This window comes from Tursiops truncatus, chromosome 11 (genome assembly GCF_011762595.2).
Source record: "Tursiops truncatus isolate mTurTru1 chromosome 11, mTurTru1.mat.Y, whole genome shotgun sequence".
Lineage (NCBI taxonomy): Eukaryota > Metazoa > Chordata > Mammalia > Artiodactyla > Delphinidae > Tursiops > Tursiops truncatus.
The window spans coordinates 146,621-160,243 of NC_047044.1; the positions used below are offsets into that span (position 1 = coordinate 146,621).

Consider the following 13,623-nt stretch of genomic DNA (forward strand, 5'->3'; position numbering starts at 1 on the left):
TCACACCAAGCAGAGAGTTTATTGAGGTGCTGGACTGCGGGGAGTGTTTGCAGCGGCATAGCAGATGCTGGTGTGGCCGGGGCCTGGGCCGGGGCACCCTCCTCCTAAGCAGCGTCTGGGGCTTGGGGTGACCACGACTCCTAGTCTCCCGCAGGGCCCTACTGGGGAACCCCTCCCTGCTTACCCCTGAGCTCCTCGTGGGGCACTATGGGGGGGGTCCCTCTCTTTGTCCCTATGGTGAGGATGGGATATGACCCCTTGATATTCACTATAAAAATTAAAATTCCTTTATAAATCACACGGGAAAAGCAAGAGGGGATCACCTGGGAGCTCCCTCCACACGCCCCTCCCAATTCTGACCCCAAAGTAAAGAGCAGAGGGCAAGAGTTTGCAGGCACAGAGGAGCAGAGACAGACAGGAGGAGAGAAGAGGGAGGGCAAGGGCAGACCAGGGCAACACAGAGAGAAAAGATCAGGGGTAGCGAAGGCGCAGGCTCCACGCTTCAGCAGCCCCTGGGGAGCAAGGAGGAGAGTTCCCAGCACAGCCCGGAGACTCGCCAGATGCCAGGTCCCATGTGCCCCCAGTCCAGTCCTTGCCAAAGCCGAGGTGGCCGCATGAGATGCCCCCAGCCCCAGGCGCTCCCGGAGCGGGAGAGCAGCGGGTGGCTACTCCAGGTAGATGTCCTCTGTGGGGCAGGCGTACTCCAGGTGCCGCTGGTAGTACTCCAGGAAGGCGCGGCTGGGGGAGAGAGCGGCCTCAGCCCCAGGCTCCCCAGGCCCGCCCGCCTGGGCCTGCCCATGCCCCCCCCACCCCACCCCCACCCCCGCCCAGCTTCGTCCCTCAGCCCTCCTGGCCCGGCCCCTTTTCCTTACGGTCTAACCTCAATGCTGCCTTCCCACCCCCAGCCCCGTGGTCAGTGTGCCCGTGCTGTTCCCACGCCCAGGACTCCCTTCCACGCTCCTGCCCCAAGCGTTCTGCCCACCACCTTCCCAACCCTCCACCACCACCACTGTCATCTGGCCTTCCCTCCCTTCCCCTCCCCTGTCTCCCCAAACTTCATCTCCATCCCTCCTCCCAGCCTGCTCACCACCACCCCCCGCCCCGGGGAACCGCTGCACCGGTTCTGCATCCCCACTCCAGTCCCAGCCGTCACTCCACGCTGGCCCAGCCCTAATCCTGCAACCCACCCTCCGGACTCACTCACCCCACACTCTGGGCCACGGGCCTCATCGACTCCTGGGAGACGAAAACGTGGCAGGCAAAACGGCTCAGCAGCGGGTGTTTGGTGATGAAGCCAAAATAGCTGTGGGGAGAGCGGCGGTGAGCACACGGGACGCCCCCAGGTCCACCCCTCAGCCCCCAGGCATCGAGGAGAAGAGCCAGGGACAGAGGGCTCAGGGAGGGCGTGTGGGGCTGGGGAATGTGCGGGTCACGCGATTTCAAGATTCGAGGCCCCTTTCTGGGTCCTCGTCAAAGCACAGCGCTGGGCATGTGTGAGGAGTTAGCGATCTATGCTCATCTGTCCACAAGGGTGTCCCACTGCATCTTCCTTCTCCCAAGACAGTGCCAGCTGCCTCTGTGCGCCACCCGCCCCCCCCCCACCCAAAGCCTGCCCCTGGACCACAGAGCAAGGCCTCCCCGTCTTCTGGGCACCACATCTCAGCTGACTCTTCCTTGTCATGTCACCTGACACCCTGAGCCTGCCCAGTCCCACCTCTGGTCCTGCAAACCCACAGCTGTTTTCCGGGCTCTGATGTGGGGCTTGGGCCCTGACATGTGAAACAGTCTTTCTGAAGAAGCTTGTACCCTGGCTCTGTCGCCCCAGCTCTGTTCCACGTATGCCTTTCCTGAATTTGCCCTTCTTCTCATCAAGACATTAATAAAAATTGTTGTCCAGAGGGAGGCACTGCCAGAATCCTGCAGCAGGAGGGCTGAGACCCACCCCCCCACTGTGGCTAACGCAGCCCACGTCAGGTGGGATTAGGGTTTTGCGGTTCCACCAGATGGGAATCCACACGGCAGCATCATCGCTGGGACAACGTGCTCACGTTGGCCACGAACACGTCACAGCCTTGTCTTGAATGCCACGCTCAGATGATCCCATTCACGGGGAGTGCCAGGCACCGTCCTCAGCAAAGCTCTTTATGTCATTAGCTCCCATAAACCTCACAACGGCCCTGCGCGCTGGGCCTCTAGATGAGGGCGTCGGAAACGCAGCCGGTCTGTGGCGCCCTGGGGGTGCTCTCAGCCACCTGTGATCTCACACGCCACACGCTCCCACCTTATCCGGACACAGTGTGCCCAGCACGTGCCTAATCCAGCCCGCTTCACAGCGAGATGCCTGACATTGGCTCCTTGTGGCCCCTCACTGTGCGGACTGGGCTGAGTTCTGCAGTAACATGTACCAGGAAAGTCTGGGCCAGGACAGAACCGCCTTGGTCTCCTCCTGGCCATGGAACTGCATCTGGGTCAGCGTCTGGCCTGGACGCCTGAGCCTGTGGCACCCAGTTTCCCTCTGCTGTCCTTCCTCTCTCGGGTGTGCCACCCTCAGCCCAGTGTCCGTGTGGGCCACCGTGCACACTGGTCCTCATGGTGCCAGGTCCGCCCCGCCGCCTGTTCTGAGCCCTGGCCCTCCACCCCTCAGAGCAGCATCTAAACTGTGATCCCATCAAACCACCTCCCTCTCAAGGGAGAAACCAAACTGGGCTCTGACCCGGCTGAGGGTGGACACCATCGCCCAGCCAGCAGACAGAGCGCCCCTCACTCTTACCACAAGTGTCCAGGAGACACACATGCCGGCCTCAGTATCTGTCACAGCCTCAGCCCCAGCAGCAGTGTGTCCTCCCCACATCCTGCCTCCCCTGAGGACCTGCTTCCTCAAATACCACTGGGCCCTTCGGAGCCTCTGCTTGGCCCTGTCTGCGTCGCAGGTTAGCTCCTCCTGTCGCTTCATCTAGGGCACTGGCATCCTGTGCGCAGGAGGCCGGCTGGGCAGGAAGGCTGTAGCCCTCCATCCGCTGGTTACGCTTCCCTTTCACTCCCGTCTCTTCTCTCTCTGCCTGGCTATCCTGTCTGCCCCATGGCCGAAGTTACCTACCGGCTCCGAAAGTACCTCCCCCCAGGTCTCCCTTCCACACTCCAGACCACGTAGCAACGGCCGCTTCACCCTCACTGCCTCTGGATTGAACCCTGCATCGCCAGCCTGTGAGGCCCACTCACTCCAGGCCTCTTCTCCTGGCGCGTGGGTCACTAACTGCTCAACACCCAGGTCACCCTTGATTCTCTCTCCAGGTCAGCCTCTACATCCAATCAACTCAGGTCCTGCCTGCCCACCTCCTAAATGCCACTAGGTCACAGCACCTGGATAACCTCGGCAGCCACCTGGTCTCCTGCCAGCAGCACTTGGGTCCTTCCACCCTGCACAGCAGCCTGTCAACCTGACTGTGTCACCCCACGACCCCATCGCCAATGGGATTAAGTATAAGCTCCTTGGCATAGTCAAAAGGACACAGGTGCTCTTAGTGTCCCTCCAGCCTTACCCAACTGCCCCCAAAGAGCCCCTAGTGCCCCTCGCCCACAGCCCTGGCTCAGCTGGCTCCCTGCCAAGAAGATCCACCCTGTCACCCACTTGCCTTTCAAGGTTCGTAGAGTGGTCTTCAGCCACCCCGCTAAGTCCCAGGAGAATTCACCCGCCTCCCTGCAGGTCTGCTCACTGCAGCCCCATGCACACGTCCACCAGAGTCCCACGAGTGCTTCGAGCACTCGCTTGTCTGTGTGTCTGTCTCCCCACCCAGACCAGATGGGAGCCTGTCTGATCCAGGTGTCCTGGGCCCAGAACAGAGTGGGCGCCACGTGGGGACTCAACTCCTGGAGCCAAGTGGGTGCGGGTGAGAGGGTGGGATGGTGAGTGCGCAGCCCTCAGGGTTTGAGGGGACCAGGGGATGGGGGAGTCTCGTACCAGCTGTTGCGGGGGTGGCAGCCGCAGAACGAGATGTTCTTCATCTGGAAGAAATGGCTGCAGTGCTGGAACTAGAGCAGAGGTGGCAGGAGAGGCCACGCTAGACAGAGCAGCCCAGGGCCACCCCGGCCACCCCTGCTGGACGCGCCTCACTCCTCCCGCCGTCCCCTGTGCCTCAGGCCCCCACACCCCACCTCAGGTCCTCCACTTAGACTCAGCTTGACCCCCCGAAGAGAAATCTCAAGGTCACAGGAGGCAGGAGGACGCAGGTGGACGGTCAGTTTCCGGGCAGTGGCGATCTGCAGAAGAAGTGAGGGGAGAAAAGGGTCTCCAGGGCCTACGAGGGTATCTCTCCCTCCTGGCGGGACGCTGTCGATTAGGTTTGAAGACTGCTGGCAGCGATTCGGGAAGATGTGAGCGTGGCCTTGGCCTCTCCTCAGCCTCAGGACGGCCTGCCTCGTCTGCCTTCCGCCCCTCCCCAGGACTGCGGCCCCAGCAACCCCGGCCTGCTCACTGCCCGTCTCGTGCGCTGGACGCGGGCTCTCAGGCGCAGAGCCGTGCTGCTGCCCTGCTGCCCCCCCGCTCGCCCGCAGGCCCAGCAGACGGGCCGGCCCTCACCGAGTGTCCACTGAGTGAATAACGAGTGTGCAAATAACTTCCAGGGAAGGGTCTGTGAGAGCTGGTCTTGCTTTTCAGACACGAATAGGATGGGCTGAAGGAGGGGGAGGGGCCGGCGGGAAGGTGACGGGGAACAGCTGCTGAGCGCTGCCCGAGGCCTGTCTGCCAGGCCTCTGAATCGGGGCTGGGGGGGCCCGGGCCCCGAGGCCCCCAAGCATCCTGGAACCCTCCGTGGAAGAGGGCGGAGGCCTGGGGCCTCCAAGGGCTGTGCCAGCCTGCAGGGCTCAGGGGCCCCCACCTCCAGACTGACCTTCTGCATGGCTGCACACAGGATGCCATTGCCCTGGTGACAGGGCACCTCCACGGAGCCCAGGAACTGCACGTCAAAGCGCTCCACCCAGCAGGGACCCCGCTTGCTCCCTGGGAGATCACAGGGGCCTAGGTCAGGTGAGCAAGAGAGGGCCTGGGATGACAAGACGCCCCTTGGGGAAGGGGCCTCACCCAGCAGGTCCTTGGCCGGGCCGGGCACCGCGTGGGCATAGAAGGCGGGGAAGACGCCACGCTCCCCCGTGCGCATGTTGAAGCCACGGAACCAGAAGTCGTCCTCCTCGGCCTCCACCAGGACCGGGTCGTCCACATCCAGCTCAAGCTCGTCGGGATGGCGGGGAATGAACCTGAGGTCAGGTCAGAGGTAGGAGGTCACTGGGGCAGGGGCAGGAACGGTTGGGTTGTGTCCACCAGTGTCCCATAGTGTCTGTAGGCTCAGGTGGAGCGTCGCTAGCAGCGAGGGGGAGAAGCTGTACCTGAAGACAGCCCGATGGGTTTGCTCTCTCTCCTCGCCATTGACCAGGCAGGAAAAAAGGCCGAAAGACTCGGTGCCTGAGAGACAGAAACAAAAGAGACAAAGGCTCAGGGGAGGGGCAGGAAGCCGAGCTCCCCTCCCCTCAACAGTCTGGTGTGGGTTGTCCTCAGTCACCGAGGGAGGGAGAAGTAGCTCACCGGGGGCTGGAGACAGAGCAGCCTTCCCCAGGCAACTCCCCACCCTACCCTACGGGGGCCTGGGGGAAGCCCTGGGGCCAAGGAGCCAGCCTGCTCCCCCGGGACCGCCCCCTTTCCCCACCTCCCACTCACTGGAAGATCGGGAGGTGCTGTTGACAAAGACATTGAGGAACTTCTTAGAGAAGGTGAGGTCAGGGCTGTCCGGGGAGGCAGCCCCGGGGCCCCGATCAAGGCCCAGCGGTGCGGCTCCCGCCTCTTCCTCGCTGGCCTCGCCACCGCTGTCCCCGCTGTCCTCGCCCAGGCGCGCGCAGCGCCGCAGGCTCACCAGCTCCAGCTGCGTGTGCTCGTCCACCACCAGCGTGTACTTGACCGCATCGTACACCAGCGAGGCGTCCGGCGCGGCGCCCGTGCCCCGGCCCCCGAGGGGCGCTGCCTCGGGCTCGGCTTCGTCCTCCTCCTCTTCATCCTCGTCGTCCTCCTCCGAGCAGGCGGCAGAGCAGGCGCGGCCCGGGCGGGCAGGGCGACCCGGAGCGGCCCACAGGGGCGTGATGGTGTCGCGCGTGGGGTTGCTGAGGAAGAGGCAGGGCCCGGGCTGCGCGGGGCCGGGCCGAGGGGCGGAGGGCTCGGGGGGCGGCGGCCCACACAGCGTCTCCATGTCCACCAGCTCCACGCCCGGCCCCGCCGCCGCCTCGGGGGCCTCGCCGACGGGCGACGCACACTCCCCGGCAGGACGCGGCGCAGGAGACAGGCACTGGCCAGGGCAGCGGATGGGCGAGGAGCCCTCGGAGATCATGCGGCTCACGAGGTTGCTGAGCAGCCAGGGCGAGTCGGCGTCCTCGCTGAGGTCCGGCTCAGACTCGGACCCTGACTCGTACTCGCTGTTGGTGTCGTCGGGGCCCACGGGCAGGAAGGCGGGGCGGCGCGGGGGCTCGCACGGCGGCTCGGGCTCGGGCTCCGAGGCCGGCGACGAGGCCTCCTCGATGGAGTTGGTGAGGTGCGAGGAGCGGCCGCTGCTGCTGCCGCCGTCGTCGCTGCTCCGCTCCAGCTCTGTCTCTGAGATGGAGGAAATCATGCGCCCCAGGCGCGCGCCGCCCGCGTCCTCAGAGTCGGAGCCCGGCGACGACAGCTCCTGGCTGCTGCGCCGACCCCCGCGGCCTCCGCTGGAGCCGCTCCCCAGGTCGGCCTCGATGCCCGGATCCGAGGAGGGCGAGGCCCCACCTGGCGCCAGGGGCCTTGCGGGCTGGTTGCCTTCGGAGTCGCAACCCGGATGCACAGGTGACTGCGCCCCGCAGGGGCTTCTGTCCGTGGGCGGGAGGGGGGCGGGCGGCTCTGCGGAGCACGGGGTTGGGTCAGCCAGCCCACCTCCCCCACCCCTCCCTCCCTCGCCTCCGGCGTAACCCCGCCCACCACCGCCCAGCTCACCTCGGAGGGGCTCCTGGGCGGGTGGGCACAGCACTGTTTCCTGCCTGGAGGCTGGAGGCCCTGGAGCAAACCCTCCATTGTTGTTCAGGGAGTCCTGGGGAGGAGGGGAGGGGCGGGGGGAGGAGAGCAGCGCTGAGGAGGGGCCCCAGCTCTCAGGGGTAGGTGGGGGGACAGGCTGCCGCGGGGACCAGTCCCGGATGCTGGGAACCACGGATAGCTGCGGGTCTGGGTGTCGGCTCACCTGGGCTCCCAGCGTCGTCAGGTGGAGCGTGGTGGGCCGGTGCTTGTGGGGCTCCTCCAGGGAGGGCGAGGGGATCAGGGGCTGCCGGGCGCGGGCTGCTGAGCCAGGGCCTCCCCCCTCAACCTCCCCCTCTGCTTCCTCCTCTTCCTCTTCCTCTTCCTCCTCGTCGTCCTCCTCCTCTTCATTGTCATCGATCATCTCAAACTCCTGGAAGTCATCCTGGAAGGAGCAGATGGGGTGCGGCTGCTCCGAACGCCCCAGGGAAAGGCTGTCCTGCAGGGAAGAAGGCCAGGGCAGAGCTGGGCCAGTGTGGGATGGTGACTTGGGTCCCAGGCGCCAGGAAAGGGGAAAGCAGGAAGCTATAAGTCAAGGGACAGACGCCTCCCTCCAGTTCTCTCTGCTCTCCACCAACAGAGCAGCTTTTTAAAAAATCTGCTTAAGATACATAAGGATCGCTACAGTTCTTGGTAAGTAAGAGCCCAAACTCCTAAGTCTGGGTGACAGAGATACTCAAAGTGGCCCCAACCCACCTGCCAGCCTCATCTCAGCCTCAAACCCCGTCACATTTGACACCAGCACTTTTCCTTCATAGCATTTTAACACAACGCATAGTTACTGTAGAGTTTTGGGTCTGTCTCCCCCACCAAGCTGCAAGCCCTACCAGGACAGGACCGTGTCCATACTGGACACTGGTGCAGCCCACCCCCAACCGAGAACAGGACCGTGTCTGTACTGGACACTGGTGCAGCCCACCCCCCACTGAGAACAGGACCGGCCCGCAGTAAGAGTGCAGTAAATAGCAAATGAATGCATGAAGCAAAGACAGCCAGCACCAGGCTTCACCAACCTCAGGGCCTCTGACCCACCAATCCCTTACCAGCAATGCCTCCCCTCCATTCCCGCCAACCCCCCTCATCTGCCAGTTCCTTCTAGTCCTCCCTAAGGGCACGGTTGTGTGCCACTTCCACTGGAAAATCTCCCTGATGGCCTCAGTCTTGGGTGGGTTCCCATCGTTGCACCTTCTGTCCCCTCACTGGAATCCAGCCGTTGACACTCAGGCAGCCACTGCCTCTCTCATGTCTTTCTCCCCTACTAGGTTATAAGCTCCTGAGGGCAAGAGCCACACCTGTCCTGCTCTCTTCCCAGGCACCTGGAAGCCCCCAGCACTTGCCACATGGGAGTTGCTCAGAAATGTTCTTGAATGAAAACAAAAACGTAAAGAAATGGGGAGGAGCAGATGGGCAGGGGAGACTTCAGGGCTGGAGACATGAGGCAGACAGTTGGAGGCCTGAGAGGTGGGGAAAGGGCAAAGGAGGAGATGAGGTGAGATGGCAGCTGGAAGGGGTTAGATCTTTCTGGGAAGTGAGCTGAGCACAGAGGCACCAAAGCATAGACACATCTCCCCTCCCCCAAGCTAGCCCGCTGGTGGGGGTCAAGCGAGGACTGATGGGGAAGGTCCTCAGTGGACCTCTGTCAGAAAAAGAAAGGTCTGATATATCGAGGAAAACCCCGGGTCGAGAGGCCAAGGGAGAAGGGGCAATCAGAGGATTTCTCATTTCAAGGCTGAGCTTAGACCCACCCTAAAACCCCACGAGACTGCTAAGCATAACCTAAGCGAGACTCTCCCTTGAGAGAGTTCTCTGCCCCCAGCCCCTTCCCCACCTTCTCGCAGTGGTCCGAGTCGTAGCTGAGGCCCAGACCACAGTCATCGGTGATCTCAGACAGATCTTCATCATCAAATTCTTCCAGACTTATGTCCTGTGGAGGCCTGGAGAGGAGAGCAAGGACAGGGCTCCTGAGAGAGCCACCAACCCTGGACTCCCTGGCCAGGAACTGGTCCTAAGGAGGGGCCAAGGGAGACCCCCCCCGCCCCAGCTTCTAGGCCCCGTGATCTCCAGAGCCCCCAACTCCCAGACCTGCATCCTGCCATTATCTTGGATCTCAAACTCTGCTCTCCAGCGGATTTCCCCCTCAATTTGAGCCACGACCAGCTCAGAAGAGGCACCTGTCCCCCAAACCCTCCTCCCGGCCCTCCTTCCGCAAACAGCCAGCAGCCTCTCCCCCCTCTACCCTCAGCTCCAGGCCCCTGGGTCACAGGCTCAGCCTCAGGGGAGTCAGGCTGAGCGGAGAAGGGGGAGGGGGAGCTGAAGCTGCAGCAGCAGGAGGAGGGGGAGGGGTGAAGGCTGTTCCGGGAGCAGAATCTGGCCAGTTTGTCCCCTACTCCTGCGGAAGGCAGGCCTACACCCAGAGGTCCAGCCCTCTCCCCTCCCTAGTCCCTTCCCCCAGGCCCCAGGCTTGATTTCAGCTCTCTCCCTCCCAGAGCCCTACAGACCAGGCCGGGCTTCCACCAGAGGCCCAACAAGGCCAAAAGGACACTGCCAAGCCCAGAGTGTGTACTCAGCATCCTGCGCAGGCAGGCAGCCCACCCCTCAGAGGCTCCGCCCACGACCCCTGAGGACCTCCACCTTGGAGGACCTCCACCTTAGAGGGGGGCGGCTGTTCAGGCTGGGTGCAGCCCTGGATCCCAGCAGGACTTTGGGGTTGGGGGCGGTCACTGGGGCTGGAGGACGGGCATCAGGGGAGGACAAAAATGGAGAGACCCGGAACCGAGGGGCGGGGGGCGAGGAGCCGGAACCACGGGCCTCAGGACCAGAGGGGGGGTCTGGGGCTTGGGCCCCCAAAAGCGACGAGGGGGGGTTGGTAGGGTCGGGTCGGAGAAGTCTGGGGACTGGGTCAGAGGGGGTGCTGTACGAAGGGAAGGGCCTGCCGAGGCCCGGGGCGCCCAAGTGCGTACCTGCAGCCTGGCGGCGACAGCGAGTGAAAGGTGGAAAGAGAAAACATCTCCGCCCGATCCGCCATCTTCTCCGGGGAAAGGTCCGCCGACTGCGGCGGGGGAGGGGTGCCCGGAGCGACAGCCCCGCACGCCCTTCGTCGCTCCCTCCCGCCCGCCCTCAGCCCGCCCCAAGTCACCTCGTGACACGCCCTGCGACACCCCGCCGCCAGCACACCTCGACGCCAGGACACCGCGGCAGCGCGAGCCGGGGGGGAGGGGAGGAGGGGAGGACCTGGGAGGAGGGAGGATCCGGGGGGGAGGGGAGGAGGGCGGACCCGGGAGGAGGGCGAAGGGGACTGCGGGGAAGCTGGTTGGAGGAGACAAGATGGTTTGACTAAGAGGCTCGGGTTGGGGGAGAATCGGGTTGCGGTTTGGTTTTTTCGGGGTGGGGGCAGGTGAGAAGCGGATTAGTGGGGATGGGGGATCAGTTCGTATGGTGAGAGTTTAAATGAGGAACTTGCTGTGGGGAAGTCGGTCCGCACACCTCTGGTTAACTGACTTTGGGGTGTGGGGTGGATGGGACGGGGCCTGGTGGAGTGGTGGGTGCAGCCCCAGGAGCTGTGCTGGCGTCCCAAGGAATCAGAAGAGCTGGGGTCCCAAGCCTGGCTCTGAGTGAGTCAGACTGAGACTGGGCAGCTGGAGGAGCTGTCCACGTCTGGGTGCTGACCAGGGCTGGTCGGAGCTGTCCCACAAAGGGTGCTGATTGGGCCCACGGAGAATTCTCCCTAAAACGTGCTGACTGGGACTGGAGGAGCTGTTTCCCCGACGGGTGCTGATCAGTGCTGGGCAGAGGCAGCTGCCCAAGGAGTGCCGATCCGGGCTGGACTCACAAAGCGTTGTGACCCAAACTTCCCAGATTTCCTTTCTATCCCGAGTCTTGTCATCAAACCGATTAACTTGGACATCCACATAAGTGACCCATCCAACACCCTTGACTCCTGATCAGGTCTGATGGTCTATGATCCACTAATGGTACACCTAGTACAAAACACAAAGTCGAATGGACTTACGTGGGAAAACTGAAATAGCAACACACTCTCAGCAATCCTCGTGACAGATGAATCCTAAAATGTCAGAGGATACTTTCTGACAATTTTCTCATAGATTAGAAAACAAATAAATGCAAACCTTCTATCTTTTACTCTACTCACATAGCACCGAAATCACAAACAAAATAAAAATGCCAATAGCTAAAACTGAAAAATGAAAAGCTTAAGAGGGACTCCCCTGGTGGTCCAGTGGGTAAGACTCTGTGCACCCAGTGCAGGGGGCTGGGGTTCGATCCCTGGTCAGGGAACTAGATCCCTCATGCCATAACTAAAGAGTTCACATGCTGCAATGAAGATCCTGCATGCTGCAGCTAAGGCCAGGCGCAGCCAAAATAAATAAATATTTTTTAAAAGCAAGAAAAGCTTAAGAGCCACACCTTGTTGGGAATACTGTCAAAACCAGTAACTTCACCACCTCCTGATTCTTGACTTTAAGCCTCCAGTTCTCTGATGATTGCCTCCTGTTTTTCTCGCTTTCTTATGGTATTACCGTGACACTCACAATTCTTTGACTCCATAAGAAACTTATTCCAGGGAATTCCCTGGCGGTCCGGTGGTTAGGGCTCTGTGCTCTCACTGTCAAGGGCCCAGGTTCGATCCCTGATCGGGGAACTAAGATCCCACCAGCTGCACAGCATGGCCAGGGGAGAAAAAAATAAAGAAACTTATTCCAGATACTACTGCTGTGTAGCAAATTACCACCAAATTTAGAGAATGAAGACAACCACTTTACTCTGCTTACAGTTTGGGGGTCATACATTTGGGAAGGACTCCAATGGGAAGCTCTTGTCTGGGGTTTCTCATGCACTTGGGTTACAGCTGGAGGTAAGCTGGGCTAGATGTCGAAGATGGCTCACTTGCAAAGTTGACAGTTGGTACTGTTGACTGGGAGCTCAGCTGGGGCTGTCAACCAGCACCTACACCTGACCTCTCCAGCATGGAAGTCTCAGGATAGTTGGACTTCTTACGTAATGGCTAGCTTCTCCCAGAGTGACTGTACTAGGAGGGCCAGGGGTCAGCTGCATGGCCTTTTCTGATTTGGCCTTGGAAGTCATATGGCTTCCTATTGGTCAAAGCAGTCACGATCCCATCCAGATTCAAGAGAGCGGTCATAGACCCACCTCTTAATGGGATGAGTGTCAAAGAACTGGGGGTCCATGTTATAAACGCAACACAGATCTCCAATCCATTGATCCTCCCACTTCTTTTTTTAACATTCACTTTTAAAAAAATAAATTTGTTTATTTTATTTATTTATTTTTGGCTGCATTTGGTCTTCGTTGCTGCGTGCGGGCTTTTCTCTAGTTGCGGCTAGTGAAGGCTACGCTTCAGTTGCGGTGCACAGCCTTCTCATTGTGGTGGCTTCTCTTGTTGCAGAGCACGGGCTATAGGAGCGTGGACTCAGTAGTTGTGGCTCCGCGGCTCATGGAATCTTCCCAGACCAGGGCTCAAACACGTGTCCCCTGCGTCGGCAGGCGGATTCTTAACCACTGCGCCAGCAGGGAAGCCCGATCCTCCCACTTTTCTCATTGCCAACTCAAGTTCCTTGCTTCAAATTAAACTCCTTTCTGGAATCATCAAGTTCTTCTCTTCTGGACCATTTCCAACAGCAAACAAGCATAATCTAGTGTTAAAAATAAATGGTATATTCTCATCTCTGTTCATATAAGTGATCCAAAGCCATGGGGTTTTCAGTACTGTTATGCCTTAAAGGAAAGGACAGTTAAAATGTCCTTCTTTTGGTTTAAGAAAGAATGCTTACAAATAGTTATACCTTTTGGAAAACAGATTTCTACCAATGAGGAAAACTATCATGACAATGAATCGGACTTGAATCTTTTTTTTTAAGGGATTGTTACGAGGAAATAATAACAATCTCTGAAATCTAAATGTCTAGCTTTTTGCTTCGTTGCAGCCAGGAAAGCAAGATGGGTCACCAGCAGCTCTACCGGAGCCATCGGAGAAAATTCGGCAAGGCTCTCACTTTTGCCACGTCTGCTCAAACCGGCCTGGTCTGATCTGGAAATACGGCCTCGATATGTGCCACCAGTGTTTCTGCTAGTATGCGAAGGATATCGGCTTCATAAATGAAGCTGGACTAAGTGAACTTCCTTGAATGTGTCATCGGGGACATCTACCCTATGCAGAAACAATGCAAGCTCTTTGTATATAAAATGAAAATGTTAAAACTTCCCTCAAAATAATAAATAAATGTCTTAAAAGACTCCTTTTGCCTGAAGTACATTCTTCAGAATTTTCCTTATTGAAAGCTTTGGGAGGTAAACTCTCAGTTTGTCTAAAAATGTCTTTATGTTGCCCTATCTCCTGAAAGATGTTTTCACTGGATATAGAATTCTAGGTCAGGTAGTTCATTTCCATCGTCACCCAGTGTCTTCCTCTGAATTCCCTTGTTGCTATGAGAAGCCACCTCTCTGTCTGCCACTTCCTTGAGGTAATTTCCTCTCCAGCTGCATTTAGAACTTCTCTCCCTGACTTTGGTGTT

General features: G+C 59.7%; 1 protein-coding gene and 1 pseudogene across 1 annotated transcript; one reads left to right on the forward strand and one right to left on the reverse strand.

Moving 5' to 3' along the window:
• MAPK8IP2 (mitogen-activated protein kinase 8 interacting protein 2) lies at positions 1 to 10,239 on the reverse strand. Its single transcript, XM_033865715.2, has 12 exons — positions 10,033 to 10,239; positions 8,901 to 9,006; positions 7,239 to 7,511; positions 6,998 to 7,091; positions 5,708 to 6,904; positions 5,380 to 5,455; positions 5,078 to 5,250; positions 4,887 to 4,996; positions 4,153 to 4,257; positions 3,959 to 4,029; positions 1,205 to 1,303; positions 1 to 738 (listed from the first exon to the last, which is right to left on the reverse strand). The coding sequence occupies exons 1-12, from the start codon at positions 10,095 to 10,097 to the stop codon at positions 666 to 668; spliced, it is 2,442 nt and encodes an 813-aa protein (XP_033721606.1). The 5' UTR covers positions 10,098 to 10,239; the 3' UTR covers positions 1 to 665.
• Positions 10,240 to 13,048: 2,809 nt separating this feature from the next.
• Positions 13,049 to 13,236, forward strand: LOC109547585 (small ribosomal subunit protein uS14-like; annotated as a pseudogene).
• The last annotated feature ends 387 nt before the right edge of the window (positions 13,237 to 13,623 follow it).

What these genes read in the sequence shown, in the direction of transcription:
- MAPK8IP2 (XM_033865715.2), bottom strand. Translation starts at nt 10,097, where the DNA reads ATGGCGGATCGGGCGGAGATGTTTTCTCTTTCCACCTTTCACTCGCTG. An exon ending in TGACGACGCTGGGAGCCCAG is followed by an intron (nt 7,092 to 7,238) that starts GTGAGCCGACAC and finishes CCTCCTCCCCAG; the next exon opens with GACTCCCTGAACAACAATGG. An exon ending in CCCGGCCAAGGACCTGCTGG is followed by an intron (nt 4,997 to 5,077) that starts GTGAGGCCCCTT and finishes GTGATCTCCCAG; the next exon opens with GGAGCAAGCGGGGTCCCTGC.